The sequence below is a fragment of the Mercenaria mercenaria genome, chromosome 6 (genome assembly GCF_021730395.1).
Source record: "Mercenaria mercenaria strain notata chromosome 6, MADL_Memer_1, whole genome shotgun sequence".
Taxonomy (NCBI): Eukaryota; Metazoa; Mollusca; class Bivalvia; order Venerida; family Veneridae; genus Mercenaria; species Mercenaria mercenaria.
In genome coordinates, this window is record NC_069366.1 from 74694031 (window position 1) to 74715306 (window position 21276).

Consider the following 21276-nt stretch of genomic DNA (forward strand, 5'->3'; position numbering starts at 1 on the left):
TGTGGCTGATAACTATTGCACTGATTCTTAACCTTTTTCTGAATTTGACAGTTTTAGGAGCCATTATTTTGGGTGCAATTTTGTATTTTGCTTTTTATTATTACCAAGAACAGTGGGTGGCAATTTTCGAGAACTGTAGAATTTTTTGCAGACTTTAATTTTAAGTTTAACTGGGAAACTTGTGGAAGTTTTATGACTCTAGTGCACTTGCATTCAAACTTCTGTTACCTTTTGTGATTTTGAACTTGTACAATATAAATATATCTGGAGAAAGAAAAAATATAGAAAAGAAAAGACAAAATAGATTTGTAACACTGAAATTACTCTTGTGTTTTCATTTAATACTACAAAGTGTGTTTACTTTTCCAATTTTTGATCTAAGTGGTTTTATAATAACTGAACTTATTATTACAGTACTTGGCATTATATATATATATATATATATATATATATATATATATATATATATATAGCCCAGAAAGTGGTGTCATAAGGAATCTGGCTTTTCCTGAAATTAATTAAGCCAGTGGTGTCGGTCATCCTGAACATTTACCTCCAAAACTCGAGCAATAAGAACATTGCCAACAACCATATATTAGGTCCTCGTTGAACATGTAACCCCAGGACCGGGGTTTACTACAACAGTTTTACACAAAATGTGCTTTTGGTGATCTGTTACCAAAAATTTCCTCAGTTTTGATTCGTCAAAAAAACATGGCCAGAGCTAAAGCAGAAAAAAATCTTAATCTGCAGGCCAGTTTTCAAAGAAATTTGGCAGAAATATTCCTTGTTATACATACCTGTTGCAAAACTCTGGTGAGTGACATAGGGCCATCATGACCCTCTTGTTTCATACATCTGATGATGAATAATTAGTTAATTATTAAGTCCTATTTTAGGAGTTTATTTACACTTTTTACATCTGGAACAATTTCTGCATAAAACAGACATAGTTTATTGCCTTGCAGGTGAAGTCACTTGAAATAGATGGTCGTCCAGCCAACCCTAGCAACTCTCCTTTTAATCTCAGGCAAAGCAAGATCATCATAGACCCAAGAAAAACCGAGGCTATCCATGTAAGTTTATATATTTTGTCAGTAGCCAACTGTTCTATAACTTTTAGAAGGCAGAATTTCCTTATTGCCAGCCAAGGAAGCTGGGTAGTGAAGGAACAGTTTTACTGGTCAAGACCTGGATCAGTCAAGTGTTCTCTTTGACAGTTTGACACAATACAGTGCATCAAAGGTATGTCCTCTACCCCTAAAGTATGCTTTGAAGTTTTTGGTTACTTGCTGAGAACAGTTATGTAATGGTCCAGAATAAAAATTACATTAGGTAGGTTATATGACTGCAGTACATTGCTAATATATATTGAAGGTAGCCAGTACTGAATTTTTGTGTTAGTAATTTTGTTGTAAAGTTCAGCACTTTTCATAAATTGTTCTGTTTTGTAACATTTCCATGATAGAAAACATATTTAAAGCAGTTCTAAAGCTAAGATCATCAATGAAAGTGGAGCTCATTTCATATATTGAAGATTGTTCAGTAATTTGACACATTTTCATGTGGTATTATATGTATAATTATCCAGGTGATGTTTTTACCAAAGTGTGCAGGAGCGTATGTGGCACATGTGCAGGTGTTTTCACATTCGTTTGTGAAAAAAGACGACATCTGCCGTGATGTGATTCCTGTCAATGTTACGCTACAGGCTATTGCTGAGGATCCATGGATCACTGTAAGTACAGAAAGTTCACATGGCTCCAGTATATGGATGTAAAGAGATCTTGGGGTTTTCAGTTTAATACAATTGAAGCTGAGAAAAAAATTCAGTTTCTGAACTTTGGTAACATCCATTGATGAAATCAACAGAAAGTGACTTAACCTTTTTTGGTCATGCTAATGGTAATAGCTTTCCTGGCAGGCAGACCTAGATTAAATTGAAGTTATAACAGAAGTTTTCATTTTCAGGTAAATGAGAAAGCTGGTGAGGGTTGTGAGAAAAGAAATGTGATTGACTATGGTGAAATTGTTTGGGGCTCCTGTGGGGAGAAGACAATATGTATACGAAATAATGGACTAGCTACAGTACCCCTGAGGCTGGCTATCATGTCTGTAAGTAAATCTACTGAGTGTAACTGTTACTGAGGTCAAGTTTTCTACAAACGTTCTCAGTGAGATTTGCCTTCTGGCTTAAAATGTTAATGATTCCTTAAATTGTTGAGAAATTCTGAAAAGGATATGTCTTATTTTCTATCCTTTCCCTGAGAAAACTGTAACTGTGTAATTTTGAACTACATTTGATAAGCAGCTGCTCATCTTTAATCAGACACTTTTACACACCTTTTCATGCCCTCCTTTTTCCAAATACTCTTCTTTCTTTTTTTAGCTCATCTGATTTTTTGAAAAAAAAATGATGAGTTATTGTCATCACTTGAGCGGTTGTCGGCGTCGGTGTCGGCGTCTGCGTCGGCGTTGCCTGGTTAAGTTTTATGTTTAGGTCAGCTTTTCTCCTAAACTATCAAAGCTATTGCTTTGAAACTTGGAATACTTGTTCACCATCATAAGCTGACCCTGTATAGCAAGAAACATAACTCCATCTTGCTTTTTGCAAGATTTTTGGCCCCTTTTGTACTTAGAAAATATCAGATTTCTTGGTTAAGTTTTATGTTTAGGTCAACTTTTCTCCTAAACTATCAAAGCTATTGCTTTGAAACTTGGAATACTTGTTCACCATCATAAGCAGACCCTGTACATCAAGAAACATAACTCCATCTTGCTTTTTGCAAGATTTATTGCCCCTTTTGGACTTAGAAAATCAGTTTTCTTGGTTAAGTTTTATGTTTAGGTCAGCTTTTATCCTAAACTATCAAAGCTATTGCTTTAAAACTTGCAACACTTGTTCACCATCATAAGTTGACCCTGTACAGCAAGAAACATAACTCCGTCCTGCTTTTTGCAAGATTTATGGCCCCTTTTGGACTTAGAAAATATCAGATTTCTTGGTTAAGTTTTATGTTTAGGTCAACTTTTTCTTAAACTATCAAAGCTATTGCTTTGAAACTTGCAACACTTGTTCACCATCATAAGCGACCCTGTACAGCAAGCAACATAACTCCATCCTGCTTTTTGCAATAATTATTGCCCCTTTTGGACTTAGAAAATCATTTTCTTGGTTGAGTATTATGTTTAAGTCAACTTTTCTCATAAACTATCAAAGCTATTGCTTTAAAACTTGCAACAGTTTTTCACCATCATAAGTGGACACTGTACATCAAGAAACATAATTCTATCCTGCTTTTTGCAAGAATGATGGCCCTTTTTAGACTTAGAAAATCATGGGTAGGACAATATTTCTTTTGCACAAAAAAAATCAGATGAGCGTCAGCACCCGCAAGGCGGTGCTCTTGTTTTTACAGGAAATGGCCTTTTATTTAATAAGCAGCCACTTATAGCATAAAGGACAAATTTTATTCTGCTATTCCTGCTTGAGGCAGATTTTTTCAAACTGCAAATAAAGATATTTGAGCTAAGTTTTTTATTAATTTTAAACATGCATTGTATATGCAAGTTATATATGTTGCAAAACATGTAAGAAAAAATTGTAGTTTAGTTTTAATTTTATATGGGGTTATGTTAAGGATATGTTCTATCACTTTATCAGAACAAAGGCTGGCACTGTTTCTCGTTTGAGCCGGAGGGTCGGGACTCGGATATATCTATCATATCTGGTCGGCAGCCACCCTTATCTAGACAGGGCAGAAGTATTGTCAACCTAAGCCTACCAGGGTCCAACCAGCCATTTAACTACCACGAGGTGAAGGTCTGGTGTAGACCACCAGACAAACAGTGTACAAAAGGTAAGGTTTTGTCACAGTCTAACATATCTCTTGCTTAAACTCTAGATTTGTAAAAAAAAAAAACAACAGATTTTGCTTTTTAGAACTTCATTGTGTTAACAGATATAGATTGGAAATGTATATATATTGAATAAAGCGAGTTTATAATCTGTAAACTTTACATATAATTATGTCTTTAATGACTACTTTTTTTTCATATACATTAATTGCAGTGATATGAGATGTATTCATTACTTAAGTTTGAAATGATGGTCATTTGCTTATTTTTAACCCTTTTCATGCTGGACACGATTGGTTCTACCTTTGCGACCAGTGCAGATCATGACCTGCACTCTTCGCCATTCAGTCAGTGTCTTTTGGTATGCACCCCTTTTAACAGTTAATGGTACTATGGACAAGACCATTATAGAAATTAAGCAGGGTAAGGGTTAAGTTCCTAGTATCTCTTTTACTTCCTGGATAAGTATATGTATTATTGCTGCTTTTGCTTTTGAAGCCTTATATTTGTAGTCAGTTTAACAATAATCCAATGTAAACTGTTTTTTCAGCTTTAAGCAGACAACCACCAGAGATATTTAGTTGTAACATTGATGTAGAGGTTGACATTCCCTGTTGTAAATTTCCCAAACTGGCATCATTACTTCTCACAGCTACTGTTGGTGTACAGAAACTTCATATACAATCTAACCTTAAGGTATGTCAGGGCTTTTCTTTTAGATTTGTGAAAGTAACCATGTCCTAAGGAAGAAACTTTCTGGGCTACAGTGTTAAATGGAAGGCCAAGGGCAGATTTTTGTCTTTTATGTAGTGTGGATACATATTTAGTGCTGTCTGTCAGTCTGTCTGTATGTTGCAAAGTTTGATGCAATTGATCCAACACCACTGGACAGATTTATACCAGACTTTACAGGAGAGATCAATGCCAAAGTTGTGCATATCTTCTGCATGTTCTGGTACGATGACTTTCAGCAGAGTTGTGGCCCTTGATTCATCAAATTTTATGATGTTTTGGCCACCAAACCTTACGGAAGGGGGGCCTCTGTGGCCGAGTGGTTAGAGTTGTTGACTTCAAACCATTTGCCCCTCATCGATGTGGGTTCGAAACCTCATTTGAGGCGTAGAATTCTTCACTTGAGGAAGCCATCCAGCTGGCTTACGGAAGGTCGGTGGTTCTACCCAGGTGCCCGCTCGTGATGAAATTATGTACGGAGGGGCACCTGGGGTCTTCCTCCACCATTAAAGCTGGAAAGTCGCCATATGACCTAAAATTGTGTCAGTGCGACATTAAACCCAACAAAATAAATAAATAAATAAACTTATGGAAGGATCAATCCAAGTCATTAATATTTACAGCATCCTTTACTTCTCGAATTGTGTGCTATATTGGCAACTTCAGTTAGATTTTCAGCAGAGTTATGGCCCTTGATCTATCATTTTTTTACACTGTTCATACTACTTGTTGTATACAGTTAGGCTGAATTTCACCAAACCTCACAAATGATTTGTGTGAAGCATAGTTGTGCCTATCATCGTCATGTCCCGATTAAATGATTTTCAGTGGAGTCATGACCCTTGATTTGTCAAATTCTTTGATCTGTGCTACTTCTCCTACACCACTTGTTGGAACTTCACAGGAATTACCCCTGCAAAGACAAGTTGTGTATGTCATTAGAATGTTATGGTTCAGTGTTATGGCCCTTGATTTGTGGCATTTTGCAATGTGTGCTTGGTAAATGGTGGCAGACACACGTTTTTAGTGATGAACAATTTCTAGTTTTATCTGAATTTATAAGTTTTCAGGATATCGTTGAAAAAAGCTAATGGCAGTTAATTTTGAATTATCACTACACATGCTAAATATTTTACTATAAACTTATTTTGCATCACTTTAGAGAAAATTTTATGTTAACTATTCTATTTAAGTGCATTCTTGGCTTTGTCAGACTATGCAAATCTGAATAAGAGTAAAAATACACAGAATTCCTGTTAAAAAGATAGCAAAAATCATATGAAAACAATTCAAGTTGTTATTATGAGTTAGGATTTGTAAATTTGGCCTTTTATTTCCAGGAAATTCATTTAACAAGTACCCCAAATAAAACACAGGAGACAAGTTTCAAAGTATACAATGCTGGAAATTTGAAGTTACATGCTGTTTTTGGATTCTCGGCACATAAACAGTTGTTCTCGGTATCTCCAGCTTCTCTCACCTTGAAGCCTGGTGTCGATGCTGAACTTAGTGTGGCATTTATGCCGACAGAGATGTCCTCAAAAGCACTGTCCACGTAAGTCATATGAGCCGTGCCATGAGAAAATCAACATAGTGGCTTTGGGACCAGCATGGATCCAGACCAGCCTGCGCATCCGCGCAGTCTGGTCAGGATCCATGCTGTTCGCTAATGGTTTCTCTAATTGCAGTAGGCTTTAAAAGCGAACAGCATGGATCCTGACCAGACTGCGCGGATGCGCAGGCTGGTCTGGATCCATGCTGGTCGCACACCCACTATGTTGGTTTTCTCATGGCGCGGCTCATATTTATACTATTATGGTTTAAAATTGAAACAGTAGTGTCACACTGAAAGGAATTTATTTCTTTGATGCAGTCATGTTAAAGTCTTAACCTGTTACAATTTTTAGCTTGACTATTCGAAAAATAGTCTGAGCTATTGTACTCGCCCTGGTGTCGGCGGCACATCTTGGTTAAAGTTTAGTATATATAGCTATTGTTTAAAGGCATATAGCTTTGAAACATACTTTCTTTTTCTAGGTCTGACAGTTACCAACCGCAAAGGGTCAAGTCCCATAACTTTGTCATTTTTTTTAGGCAAATTATGCTCCCTTTTGGACTTAGAAAATCCTAGTTAAAGTTTTGCATGCAAGTTACTATCTCAAAAACTAATGCAAATATTGAATTAAAACTTAAAAACTTCTGGTTAAAATTTAGCATGCAAGTTACAATTTGCAAAGCTAATGCAGATACTGAATTGAAACCCTGTAACTTTTAGAGTAATATTCCTGCTTCTAGGACAACAATTCGAATAGTCTAGCTTTTGCTGTCTTACGGACAGTTCTTGTTTTATAAATATTTAGAAAAAATGCTTTAAATGAGACCTGTATGAAAATTTTAAGTAATGAGAAATGGTATTACATAGGTTACTGCTGATGTTTATCCAACCTGATGGACCAATGTTTGAGTTGGCGATACAGGGTGAAGTGAAACCAGAGGCAAGGAGGACACCAAAATTACTCTGTGATCAAACTAAAGTTGACTTTGGAGGTGTTCCTATTGGCAAAACTTGGTGAGTTATCTCTCGGCTGTGTGGATATAGTACCTTTGCATTTTGCCATTGTCACCTGAGACAAAATCTTTTTTGCAATGATGATTTACTAGAATTGGCCCATACAGTCTGTACATAGGCTCTGAAACAATTTATTTAGCAAAAAGTGGCTGATGTTTTGCAGAACCAAGTAGAGATCCTATGATACATGTAATATAGAGGATATTTGATGCAGAATGTTTTCAGTAGATTCAGTTAGTTTTATACAAAATGGGCGCTGGAAATTTCTGAGATGCTCTCCAGGTCTTCCACCCATCTAGAGGCCAGTACTTGTTCTACCCAGAAAAGAGGGCATTAAATTTAGGGATGCTTAACATCAAGCACATTAAAAAACCAAAGAGAATATTTGCAAAATGCTTGGTATTGCACTGGGTCCCTTGTGTCCGTCTCTTTATTTAATTGCACCTGTCATGCATTTTTGCTCTGCCATTCTGTAACCACTAACTGATCAATTTACCTTGTTACAATTTTTAATGGAAAAAAAAAGTTATACTTTTCAGAAACACGTCAAAATTCTGTATTTGATGTTATCATCACTCTAAATTAAAGAAAATTTTGTGAAGTATGGTCAGTTTAGGACTAACAGATTTCATTCATGCTGTGGAATCGTGTAATTTTGTGGGCATAAAATTTTGTGGTTTGAGCCATAACAGCCAATTCATATGGACCTAAATTCATAGAAGAAAATAGAACTTTGATGTGTTTGTTTGGTATTTAATTGGGTGTATTGACATAACCAGGAAATCCACAAAAAGATATTGATTTTGCGGTGTATGTAATATAATTTTCGTTACAGTGTGAAGAGGTACAGACTGATCAACAAGGACACCCAAGCTGTCAAAATGAGTGCTATGGTCAGAGCTGATAACATTTTGGTTTGTATTTTGAAAGTCTTCTATATATTGTTTTCATTGTCTGCATTTGAAGCTAGGAATGAATGCGGTACATATTTGTTCTCAAACTCATACTTGCAGAGGACATACTGTAGAAATGATATAACACTTTTAAAGAAAGATTTTGTCCACTTACAGGGGTTTCTGTGACCAAGTGGTAAAGGTCTCTGACTTGGAATCACTTGCCTCTCACCGATATAGCCTCACTCTGGACGTTGAATTCTTCATTTGAGGAATCCATCCAGCTGGAGTAGGAAAGGTCGGTGGTTCTACTCAGGTGCCTGCCCTTGATGAAATTATGCATGAAGGGACTTTGGGTCTTCCTCCACCATCAAAGCTGGAAAGTTGCCATATGACCTATGGTTGTGTCGGTGCACCGTTAAACCCAACAAAACAAATATTGTCCGTTTATATCATTTCCAAACATACCAATATGGTTTCTGTAGATGTCCCGTGAAATTCATGTGTAAACAAAGGCAAGCAGATCTAAAATACAGCTTTGGAAATCAGGATTGAAAGAAGGTATCATTGAAGGAAATATATTTTGGCTGAAAATGCCAAATAAGAAGGCTACACAATTATCCTGTTTTCATTGTTCTAGGAAAAAGTGTAATTTTTGCCCCCAAAAATTCATTTCAAATATTTATTCACAGCTTGCCCGTTCAGCAGATCCCGACACTATAGGGAGTAAATCGTTGGACTTGTACCTGCCTGCGGAGCAGATATATCCTGTATATGTATTGTATAGTCCAATATCAGCAACTCAAGCTGAAGGTAGAGTCGTAATGAAACCAGTGTCGTCTGCTGATTCTCTTAAATTTTCTGTAAGTATATTTGGTGTTGATTTCCTTAAAATAAATGGGTTGAAATGGTTAAAGTTGCTAAGTCAGAACACTTCTTTATGTTCAAAACCTTGATTAGGGCTATTATCTTCAGCTCTGTCTTATGTATTTTATTTTAAAAAATTGAAAGGGAACCTCTCTGAAATGCATTCAGTATTTGATTTTGGTGGCCAATCAAATGAGATTTAGAGGTCTCATGGTTGTAGTGGTTAAAGTGGAAGATATCCAATCACTTGCCCTCACCAACAGCTCAAAATTTTGCTTTGACTGTAGATTTCTATATATGAGGGAGTCGTCCAGCTGGCATAAGGAAAGTTGCTGATTCTACACAGATGCCTGCTAGTGCGAGGGGTAGCAGAGGTCTTCCTCCACTGTTAAAAGCTCCAAAGTTGCAAAATATGACCTATAATTGTGTTGGTGTGACATTAAACTCAACAAAATCAATGGGGATTGAGATGGAGAATATAGATTTAGACTTACTTATGTTCCATAAAATATTACTTATTCTCATTCATTTTAAGTCAATGTGCACCAGCTTGAATTTTTGTTGTTGTAATAAATACAAATGATTCTGATTTCTTGAAAAGTGTTGTTGGTTTTAACTATTTCCAGGTTCTGGTAGCTGGTTATGGAGGTGTAAGTAGATTGTGTTGTTCCGAGGAATCTACAACTGCAGCCAGTGTGAAAGGATTCCCTTGTGTTGGCATACAGAGTTTCTCACTCGGTAAAGTCAAGGAAGTATCGGTACACAATCTCGGAATGCGAGCAGCACAAGTGAAGGTTGCTGTATTTAAAGGTATTTCATATGGCAATAATGTTGAAATTATTCGTCCACTGTAATTAGTTTTTACCTATTGGCTGTATATCATGTCTTTAAGCTCAGAAAAAGGAAGATATGGATTTGTAAAACATTTTTATTGATAATGGAGGTATTTGTAAAATCCAAGAATCAGTTTTAAATACTAAATATTCTGCAATATGATTGGAAAATGTATCGTCTTTTTTGAAATCTGTAAAATCTTACATTTGTAAGCAATTTAAATGTAAATCTTTTGCACAAGGTGATTCAGTGGTTTTAAGGCATTATTCATTAATGAGAAGTCTTTCAATATGTGAATAGGGTCTCAAATGCATTTGTCACTTAACAAAAAGGTGATGTTATATAACAGGAATGCAGCGTTCTCATAAAATACTTAGGTAGTGAACTGATAATTATGTCTCCCCCAGGAGACATATTGTTTTTGCCCTGTCCGTCCCTCCGTACGTCACACTTCATTTCCGAGCAAAAACTGGAGAACCATTTGACCTAGAACCTTCAAACTTCATAGGGTTGTAGGGCTGCTGGAGTAGACGACCCCTATTGTTTTTGGGGTCACTCCGTCAAAGGTCAAGGTCACAGGGGCCCGAACATTGAAAACCATTTCCGATCAATAACTAGAGAACCACTTGACCCAGAATGTTGAAAATTCATAGGATGATTGGCTATAAAGAGATGATGACCCCTATTGATTTTGGGGTCACTCCATCAAAGGTCAAGGTCATAGGGGCCCGAACATGGAAAACCATTTCCGATCAATAACTAGAGAACCACTTGACCCAGAATGTTAAAACTTCATAGGATGATTGTACATGCGAAGTAGATGACCCCTATCGATTTTGGGGTCACTCCATTAAAGGTCAAGTCACAGGGGCCCGAACATTGAAAACCATTTCGTCAGAACTTGAGAACCATTGACCAGAATTTAAACTTCATAGGGATGAGGTCTGAAGAGTAGACGACCCCTATTGTTTTGGGGTCACTCTGTCAAAGGTCGAAGGTCACAGGGCCCGAACATTGAAAACCATTTCCGATCAATAACTAGAGAACCACTTGACCCAGAATGTTGAAACTTCATAGGATGATTGTACATGCAAAGTAGATGACCCCTATCGATTTTTGAGTCACTATTAAAGGTCAAGGTCACAGGGGCCCGAACATTGAAAACCATTTCCGGTCAGTAACTTGAGAACCACTTGACCCAGAATGTTGAAACTTCATAGGATGATTGTACATGCGAAGTAGATGACCCCTATCGATTTTGGGGTCACTCTATTAAAGGTCAAGGTCACAGGGGCCTGAACATTGAAAACCATTTCCGGTCAGTAACTTAGAACCACTTGACCCAGAATGTTGAAACTTCATAGGATGATTGGTGATGAAGAGTAGATGACCCCTATTGATTTTGGGGTCACTCCGTCAAAGGTCAAGGTCACAGGGCCTGAACATTGAAAACCATTTCCGATCAATAACTAGAGAACCACTTGACCCAGAATGTTGAAACTTCATAGGATGATTGTACATAAAGTAGATGACCCCTTTTGATTTTGGAGTCACTATCAAAGGTCAAGGTCACAGGGGCCTGAACATTGAAAACCATTTCCGATCATAACTTGAGAACCACTTGACCCAGAATGTTGAAACTTCATAGGATGATTGTACATGCAAAGTAGATGACCCCTATCGATTTTGGGGTCACTCATTAAAGGTCAAGGTCACAGGGGCCTGAACATTGAAAACCATTTCTGGTCAGTAACTTGAGAACGAATTGACCCAGAATGTTGAAACTTAATAGGATGATTGGTCATGCAGTGTAGATGACCCCTAACGATTTTGGGGTCACTCTGTGAAAGGTCAAGGTCACAGGGGCCTGAACATTGAAAACCATTTCCGATCATAACTTGAGAACCACTTGACCCAGATTGTTGAAACTTCATAGGATGATTGGTCATAAGAGTAGATGACCCTAATGATTTTGGGTCACTCCTTCAAAGGTCAAGGCCACAGGACCTGAACATGGAAAACCATTTCCATCAATAACTGAAACCACTTGACCCAGAATGTTGAAACTTCATAGGATTATTGTTATGCAAGTAATGACCCCTATTGATTTTGGGGTCACTCCATTAAAGGTCAAGGTCACAGGGGCCTGAACATTGAAAACCATTTCCGGTCAGTAACTTGAGAACATTGACCCAGAATGTTGAAACTTAATAGGATGATTGATCATGCAGGTAGATGACCCCTAATGATTTTGGGGTCACTCTGTAAAGGTCAAGGTCACAGTGGCCGTGATCATGTAAAACATTTCTCGAATAACTTGAGAACCACTTGACCCAAGAAAATGATGATGAATGCATAGGTGACTATTCATTGCAGAGGTACTCTGATTAAAGGTCAAGGTCAAGGCCTGACAGGACTGAAACATGGAAAAATTTCAGATGGACATGCCAAGTAGATGATCCCTATTGCAGCCAACCATCAGTGTCTCTTAACTTTCCTCCTGACCCCTATTGACTTCTTGCCTATAGGACTTTGCATTGGGGGAGACATGCGCTTTTTTACAAAAGCATTTTCTAGTTATAATTGGTATTTTCTATTCCATGTGTGATTTTGGTATTCTCCAGTGGTTGAAAATCAGTTTTTCTGTTGTGGTCAAAGCTTGCTGAAATAGCATATGAAGGTCCATAGTTTAACTGAAATTAAAGATAATCATTACAGGTGCCCTAACTTGGATCAGACTGATTTATGTTTCTAAATACAGTACAGACTTTCTCATATGTTTTGAAAAATACAGTATGTTGGTGATTCTCTCTGGAAACACCATTTAAGAACTGGTACATTAACTGAACAAAATGTTTACAGATTTACAGTGTAGTGAGCGGATGTTGAGTGGACAAGTTGTTGTACAGCCGAGTGAGTTTGTGATCGGAACAGATGAGAGACAGAAACTGGAGATTGTTGTTAGCATGACTGAGAGAGAGTTCATGGCACATGCTGATTCACAGGGTGTCGGAGCAGTACTGTGTCTTGCATACCAAGATAAAGTGGACTCTGTAAAGCCATACAGGTAAATTTGTAAAGATTACTTAGGCCTGAATTAAGTCTAAGAGTTAAATAAGAATTTCACTTTTATCTACAGTTTAATGGGTCATTACTGCATAGACTAAATGGTTACTGTATGCATATTTGTATTCATGAAATGGTTACTCTGTTCTGATTGGTTCTTAAAATCTATTACCGACTTGCCATTATCTCTAGAGATAACAGACCATGCTAGTTTTTCAGAACCTTGTTGTTTACAAAGGAAGTGACCAAGGCAAGACATCTTTCAGCCTGCTTGTTATACGCCCGAAGGGACGTATTATGTTATGACGCTGGTGTCCGTCCGTCTGTCCGTCCGTCCGTTAGCAATTTCGTGTCCGCTCTGTAACTCTTGAACCCCTTGAAGGATTTCAAGGAAACTTCACACAAATGTTCACCACACCGAGACGATGTGCAGAGCGCATGTTTTGGATGTCTCGCTTCAAGGTCAAGGTCACACTTAGGAGTCAAAGGTCATATCACTTTGTTTCGTGTCCGCTCTGTAACTCTTGAACCCCTTGAAGGATTTCAGAGAAACTTGACACAAATGTTCACCACACCAAGACGATATGCAGAGCGCATGTTCCGGATGACTTGCTTCAAAGTCAAGGTCACACTTAGGGGTCAAAAGTCATATCACTTTGTTTCGTGTCCGCTCTGTAACTCTTGAACCCCTTGAAGGATTTCAAAGAAACTTGACACAAATGTTCACCACACCAAGACGATGTGCAGAGCGCATCTTCCGGATGACTCACTTCAAGGTCAAGGTCACACTTGAGGGTCAAAGGTCATATGTGACTGCTTTGTGTATATTGCTCTGCATTGCAGTGCTCTTGTTTTTATTTGGCAGATCTCTTTTTTGTACTTAGAATAATTTTTTTTTGAATTACTTCCCTTTTATGTTACTATAAATAGCTTATTTTGAAACTTTTTTATTATTTGCCGTAGGGAAAAACCGAGACCACTTTTCTGTGGTACAACATGGATGGTACCTCCAATTTTAAGGTGTATATTTACATACCTGTACCTAATAAGGATTTTTTTGTAGACTTTGAATATTTTTTTTGTGGACTTAGATTTGTTTTTTTTTGAAGTTATCCTTTTGTTGTTCCAGTCCTTTGGGGCAACAACAGTCAAGTTCTTAAAATTTTGCTCCCATCCTATGATGTAAGCCTTCGGGCGTATATTGCCCCGCTTGGCGGCGCTCTTGTCTTTATTTAATATAATAGAGCTATAAATTGTCCTGTTTATGCATATTTTAGGTCTCAGCTACAGCAAATATTTGCTGATAGTGTGACATGGACAGGTAGTGTATCTTGTTGAACTATGAGCTTTACGCTACAGAATGTACAGTTATATAATTGATGCCTCACTTTTGTAGATCTCAGTTAGTTGTTGGACTGGTTAAAGGTATACAGTCAAAAGTTGTAGACAGTGTGACACGAACACCTAGTGTATCTAGTCGAACCATGAGATTTACACAACAAGACTCTGATAACACTAGATATACAGAATACAATCAGCTAACAGACAGGTAACGTTATAATTTCACAATTATTCATTGTGCTTATAAGTGTCAAAGTTTTTTTGTTTTGCCTTTTTAAATTGAAAAATTGCTTATTTTTATTTAAGCGTAGTGACCTTGTTGAAGAAAGAAGTACTTCAGTTATGTAATGACACTTGGATAATGTTAACATTGCTCCAGGTTTCCATGCCAATCCAATTTATTCTTTGAAAAATACAAAGAGCTTCCTGTATTTGGGTGAAAGGTGGGGGAGGATTTACTTTAGGCTTACAATTTTTTGACACAGAACGATTGCCTCATTGAAGGATCCAACTTGTGCCCTCTAGATTGGTAGACTAGGTGTTTCTACTACTGATTTAAAAGATGGGTCAAGAATTTTATTTTGCAGCACATTTGAATGTTGCATTAAGTATAAACAGCAGCATAAATATTATATCATCACATTTCAATTGTTCTTTATGTAAACAAACAGATTCATTAACTTTGGAGAGGCCTTTGTGGCTCAGTGGTCAAAGCACTTTCTCTCAATTACTAGCCTTTCACCAGTGTTGAATGTAGAACTGTTTTATGTGTAGAAACTGTCAAGCTGGCATTTGGAAAATCAATGGTTCTATTAATATCCCCACTTGAAAATTGCAATATAACCTGAATGATGTCATTGTAAGTTTAACCTAGCAAACAGTTCTTTTTGGAATATGTTACAGGAGTGACAGTCTGAATGTTACCAGTGATAAATGTAAGCCAGACAACACAGGGGGCTGGAGTTTAAAACCTCAACAGTTGATTCTTTATTGTTCCAGTAGGGGTATGTATATATGTAAGCTTGATAACACAGGGGGCTAAAGTTTGAAACCTCAGCAGTTGATTCTTTGTTGTTACAGTAGAGGTAATCTTTGCATAGCAGACACCTGTAGGAAGACCAAAAATTGTTAATTGTAATGAGACTTCTGGTCTATAGAGACGTTTTTGAGAGGGGGTGGGGGGGAACTGCCTTTGTTTTTAAATACATTATTTAGAGATGTCAACATGATGGATTATACTGTAAATGATAGTAAGGCACTAGACCCACTTCTATTTATTTATTATACCAGATTTATATAGCGCCCTTTTCATGATAAACACATTCAAAGGCGCTTTACATATAGCAAACGCAGCCACACAGGGTGCAAAATTCATCCTCTACTAGTACAGACACAGCCCGCCCGCTTAGCTCTGTAGGTAAGAGCGTTGGTCTATGGACCGCGGGGTCGCGAGTTCGATCCTCGGGCGGGGCGTATGTTCTCCGTGACTATTTGATAAACGACACTGTGTCTGAAATCATTAGTCCTCCACCTCTGATAATTCATGTGGGGAAGTTGGCAGTTACTTGTGGAGAACAGGTTTGTACTGGTACATATTCCAGGAACACGGTAAGGTTAACTGCCCGCCGTTACATGACTGAAATACTGTTGAAAAACGGCGTTAAACCCAAAACAAACAAACTAGTACAGACACAGAGCGATCTGACAAGGACAGAGTGAGATAAAGCCCCAGAACAGATAGAGAGAAATCATTTTTAGATACAGACTTGTCCGGCTAACTTAGCCTAGCTCTTTGTGAATAGACAGTCTGGTTCTTTAACGTGCCCAATGTATAGCACCGATACACGCGAAGCCGTCTTTCCTGGGAAGAACCAGTACAGGCCTCTAGTTAGGTGGGAGACACTCGAGAGCATCTCAGAAATTTCCAGTACCTGGACTGGGATTCGAACCCCAGACCTCTGGATTGACAGTCAAGCGTGTTACCACTAGACCACCGGCCCACTGGGATTGGGTTTAATACTGGTTTATAGTAATATGGAACCTGTTCATGACACCTGAAAATTAGATATTTCTTCAAAAAGGTACAGGGCCATTATTAGTCCATGTATTTAGTCTGAAATTTACACTTGGACTGTAAAATTTTTGTTCAGTCATTGTTGGATTAGCACAGCATGTAACGAAACTTTGCAGGAATGTGACTTTGGCAGTTAAAGACATCTAGACCAAATTTCTTCAGTTTATATTTGCTACACAGAAAGTTGTGGCAAATTGAATATTTGTAATTCTTAAAATTATGTCCCAAGTTCCATACCCACTGACCATTGCGGTGAACTTTTCTATGCAATGCACAAAATATCAAAGTTAATACTGCCTAAACCCCATAGAATAAAATAATTGTTCTACCATTTACAATAACAAAGTGCTTCCTCAGTTTAAAAAAATAAATGGAAAGAACTTAAAAAGTCTTGTGGTGTCTTGCTATAATGTTTTTATTATGAGATATGGAGCTTACTATTGAAAACACAGTGGATAAGTCAGGTGTATTTTGTGCATTTTAGGTCCTGGAGATGAACTAGACAAGTTTTATATACATAACAATAATAACAGAGATATCAGGTAAGTCTTTCTTCTTACTTCCATGTTTCCCCGACATACTGTTATTTTCATACCTAGAACTGCTATATGTTTATTATAAGTCTTAATTTGAAAAGAGGCTTTGTGGCAGAATTATTAATGCAGACTTCAAATCACTTGTCTCGCATGTCTGTGGGTTCAGAAATCTTACTCTGGGGTATCATATGTGGGATCTGTCCAACAGGCTATCAGAGTCGGCTGTTCTACTCCGGTGCCCGCCAATGGGTTGTTCTGTGCAGGTACCAGTACTTGAATGATGCCAGTTCTTCCTCAACAGTTAAAAGTTGTAAAGACACAATAGGACCCAAATTGTTTCAGTGGGTCACTAATCCCAGTAACTTTTTCAAGATAAAGAAATAGAAGTAGCTATTTTATGTTTGCCATTCAATGCACTTTCATCAAATATTGCAGTTTTCATTTTTCTAGAATTACGAAAAATATCTTTTGTAGATTTGAAATAGTGTGGCCAGTCTATAATTGTTTCGTTCTGTTGCAGATTTGAAATAGCATGGCCTGGAAAGATGCTGTCCTTGACACCAGCAGATGGTGTTGTCAAAGCAAGGTCAGTCTATTTATTTGATAGAAGTTTATTGCCATTTTCTAAGTAAGCTATTTTAACCAGTTTACCTTCCAAGTGTTTCTAAGAAACATCCAGCAACAGCACAAACTTATTGACAGTTTCTGCCACTTAGACCATAGCACTAAGTCTTAAACATAGGTTATGGATGAAGACCAGACATAATGTACTTTGTCAAATTATCACTTTGAGTGTTTGCCTTCCTTGGAGTTCAGACTTGAGACTTTTGGTTGGTACTCCTCTTCAATCCTTTGAGTTTAATGGAAATGGATCTACAAACAGGATGAAGAAAAAAAATATGAAAATTATTATGTCTTCTTAGTGGATCACTTACTGTTGTTCTGTAATTTTTGCAGGGAGAATATGTATATAAGAATTTTCCCGACAAGCCAGGTGTCACAGTGCCTCGACAAGTTACCATGGTCCGGTACTGTCATGGTTACATGTGATGGTGTGATGAAGGTAGGACACCTTTCTTTTCTTTACTTATGGTCCTTTCTTGATTTTTGAACAAAGCCATTTTGGACAAACCATTTATTTTATGGAGCATTCATGTCTAGAGAATACTTAAATAGCCAGTTTCTTCAAATGAAAAATTAAGGTAATTTTGTCTCCCCAGGAGACATATTGTTTTTGCCCTGTCCGTCCGTCCGTCCGTACGTCACACTTCATTTCCGAGCAATAACTGGAGAACCATTTGACCTAGAACCTTCAAACTTCATAGGGTTGTAGGGCTGCTGGAGTAGACGACCCCTATTGTTTTTGGGGTCACTCCGTCAAAGGTCAAGGTCACAGGGACCTGAACATTGAAAAACATTTCCGATCAATAACTAGAGAACCACTTGACCCAGAATGTTGAAACTTCAAAGGATGATTGGTCATGAAGAGTAGATGACCCCTATTGATTTTGGGGTCACTCTGTCAAAGGTCAAGGTCACAGGGGCCTGAACATTGAAAACCATTTCCGATCAATAACTAGAGAACCACTTGACCCAGAATGTTGAAACTTCATAGGATGATTGGTCATGAAGAGTAGATGACCCCTTTTGATTTTAGGGTCACTCCATCAAAGGTCAAGGTCACAGGGGCCTGAACATTGAAAACCATTTCCCATCAATAACTAGAGAACCACTTGACCCAGAATGTTGAAACTTCAAAGGATGATTGGTCATGCAGAGTAGATGACCCCTATTGATTTTGGGGTCACTCCATCAAAGGTCAAGGTCACAGGGGCCTGAACATGGAAAACCAGTTCTGATCAATAACTAGAGAACCACTTGACCCAGAATGTTGAAACTTCATAGGATGATTGTACATGCAAAGTAAATGACCCCTATCGATTTTGGGGTCACTCCATTAAAGGTCAAGGTCACAGGGGCCTGAACATTGAAAACCAGTTCCAGTCAGTAACTTGAGAACCACTTTACCCAGAATGTTGAAACTTAATAGGATGATTAGTCATGCAGAGTAGATGACCCCTAACGATTTTGGGGTCACTCTGTGAAAGGTCAAGGTCACAGGAGTCTGAACATTGAAAACCATTTCCGGTCAGTAACTTGAGAACCACTTGACCCAGAATGTTGGAAACTTCATAGGATGATTGAACATGCAGAGTAGATGACCCCTATTGATTTTGGGGTCAGTCTATTAAAGGTCAAGGTCACAGTGGCCTGTTCATGTAAAATCATTTTTGGAAATAACTTGAGAACCACTTGACCTACAATGTTGAAACTTCATAGGATGATTGGACATGTAGAGTAGATGACCCCTATTTATTTTGAGGTCACTTGATCAAAGGTCAAGGTCACAGGAGCCTGAACAGTGACTTGAGAACCACTAGGCCAAGAGTGTTGAAATTTAGCGGGATGACTTGACATGCCAAGTAGATGATCCCTATTGCAGCCAACCATCAGTGTCTCTTTGACTTTCACTCCTGACCCCTATTTACTTCTTGCCTATAGGACTTTGCATTGGGGGAGACATGCGCTTTTTTACAAAAGCATTTTCTAGTTAAAAATGTTTTTGTTTTGTTTTTTAATTTCAGTCTTGTAGAGCATGGTGTATAGATTTGAAGTGTAATTTATTGGAAACAATTCTTTAACAAGTATTTTACTAATTAAAAAGAAAACATTGTATTTTATTTTTTTAAAAATGAGTTTTATTTGTTTTATGATGCAGAGTCTTAAAGTTGAAATAAGAAGAGACTACACAGCTGGTGACACAGTCCCAGAACCAGATGATAGAAGTCTGGTTCCCATATCTACCAACATTCCACATCCCATATCGGGCACTAACAGACTGGGCAACTTGCATGTTTCCAGAACTTTAGTACAGTTTTTGCCAACAAAAGCGGGTAAAATGTCAGAGGAGACACTAGAATTGACAAACTTGAGTAACGAACATTTCCGATGGATGTTCTCATCATTTGCATCACCTTATCTTAGAAAGGTATGTCACCTACAGTATCTTAGAAAGGAATGTCACCTACTGTATCTTAGACAGGTATTCCGTCTACTGTTTCTTAGAAAGGTATGTCACCTAGTTTCTCAGAAAGTTATGTCACATATTGTATCTTAGAAAGGTTTGTCACCAACTATATCTTAGAAAGGTATGTCACTTACTGTACCTTAGAAAAGTATGTCACCTACTGTATCTTAGACTGGTATTCCATCTACTGTATCTTGGAAAGGTATGTCACCTACTGTTTCTTAAAATGTTATGTTACATATTGTATCTTAGAAAGGTTTGTCACCTACTGTACCTTAGAAAAGTATGTCACTTATGTATTGTACATGTAGCACACTATATCTTAGAAGAAGGTTATGTCACATATTTGTACCCCCCGACAACAAAGTTGTAAGGGGGGGGGTATACTGGTTTCAGGTTGTCCGTCTGTCTGTCTGTCCGACTGGTCGTCTGTCCGTAGACGCAATCTTGTGCGCACCATCTCTCCTTATCCCCTTGACAGAATTTAATGAAACTTCACACAAGTGATCAGTACCAACAGTAGTTGTGCATGGGGCATGTTAGGTTCTTTTAGAAAAAAAATTTGCAGAGTTATGGGACTTTGTTTTTTTGTTACTATACTATATACATAGACACAATCTTGTGCGCACCATCTCTCCTCATTCCCTTGACACAATTTAATGAAACTTCACACAAGTGATCAGTACCAACAGTAGTTGTGCATGGGGCATGTTAGGTTCTTTTAGAAAAAAAATTTGCAGAGTTATGGGACTTTGTTTTTTTGTTACTATAATATATACATAGACACAATCTTGTGCGCACCATCTCTCCTCATACCCTTGACACAATTTAATGAAACTTCACACAAGTGATCAGTAACAACAGTAGTTGTGCATGGGGCATGTTATGTTCTTTCAGAAAAAAAAATTTGCAGAGTTTTGGGACTTTGTTTTTTTGTTACTATACTATAGACATAGACACAATCTTGTGTGCACCATCTCTCCTCATCCCCTTGACACAATTTAATGAAACTTCACACAAGTGATCAGTAACAACAGTTGTTGTGCATGGGGCATGTTAGGTTCTTTCAGCGACAAAAATTGCAGAGTTATGGGACTTTGTTTCTTGTTAACATACTATGTACATACAGTCTTCATATGCAATCTTGTGCGTGCCTAATCTACCAAACCCTTGCACACAATTTAATGAAACTTCACACAAGTGATCAGTACCAACCCTAGTTGTGCATGGGGCATGTTATAGTCTTTTAGATAAATATTCTGCATAGTTATGGGACTTTGTTTTTTGTTACTATACTGTATACATACAGTCTATATAAATACAGTCCACATTATTATGCAGTCTTGTGTGTGTCAAATTGCAATGTACTGTGTCAGTGCATGCGGGGGGTACATTCATCACCTTTAGTGATAGCTCTA

The 21276-nt window shown here is 37.7% G+C and overlaps 1 protein-coding gene across 2 annotated transcripts in view; it reads left to right on the top strand.

Annotated features, from left to right (window-relative positions):
• Positions 1–21276, top strand: part of LOC123548511 (uncharacterized) — a 71107-nt gene that overhangs the window by 43814 nt on the left and 6017 nt on the right. For both annotated transcript variants that reach the window (XM_053546328.1, XM_053546329.1), the window contains exons 25-41: positions 969–1076; positions 1592–1738; positions 1972–2115; positions 3665–3860; positions 4409–4554; positions 5931–6145; positions 7013–7159; positions 7995–8073; positions 8745–8915; positions 9546–9729; positions 12616–12820; positions 14216–14368; positions 15064–15164; positions 16719–16776; positions 17291–17356; positions 17728–17833; positions 19550–19819. In XM_053546328.1, the coding sequence (XP_053402303.1) occupies positions 969–1076; positions 1592–1738; positions 1972–2115; positions 3665–3860; positions 4409–4554; positions 5931–6145; positions 7013–7159; positions 7995–8073; positions 8745–8915; positions 9546–9729; positions 12616–12820; positions 14216–14368; positions 15064–15164; positions 16719–16776; positions 17291–17356; positions 17728–17833; positions 19550–19819 (2496 nt within the window). The remainder of the gene's footprint in view (positions 1–968; positions 1077–1591; positions 1739–1971; positions 2116–3664; positions 3861–4408; positions 4555–5930; positions 6146–7012; positions 7160–7994; positions 8074–8744; positions 8916–9545; positions 9730–12615; positions 12821–14215; positions 14369–15063; positions 15165–16718; positions 16777–17290; positions 17357–17727; positions 17834–19549; positions 19820–21276) is intronic.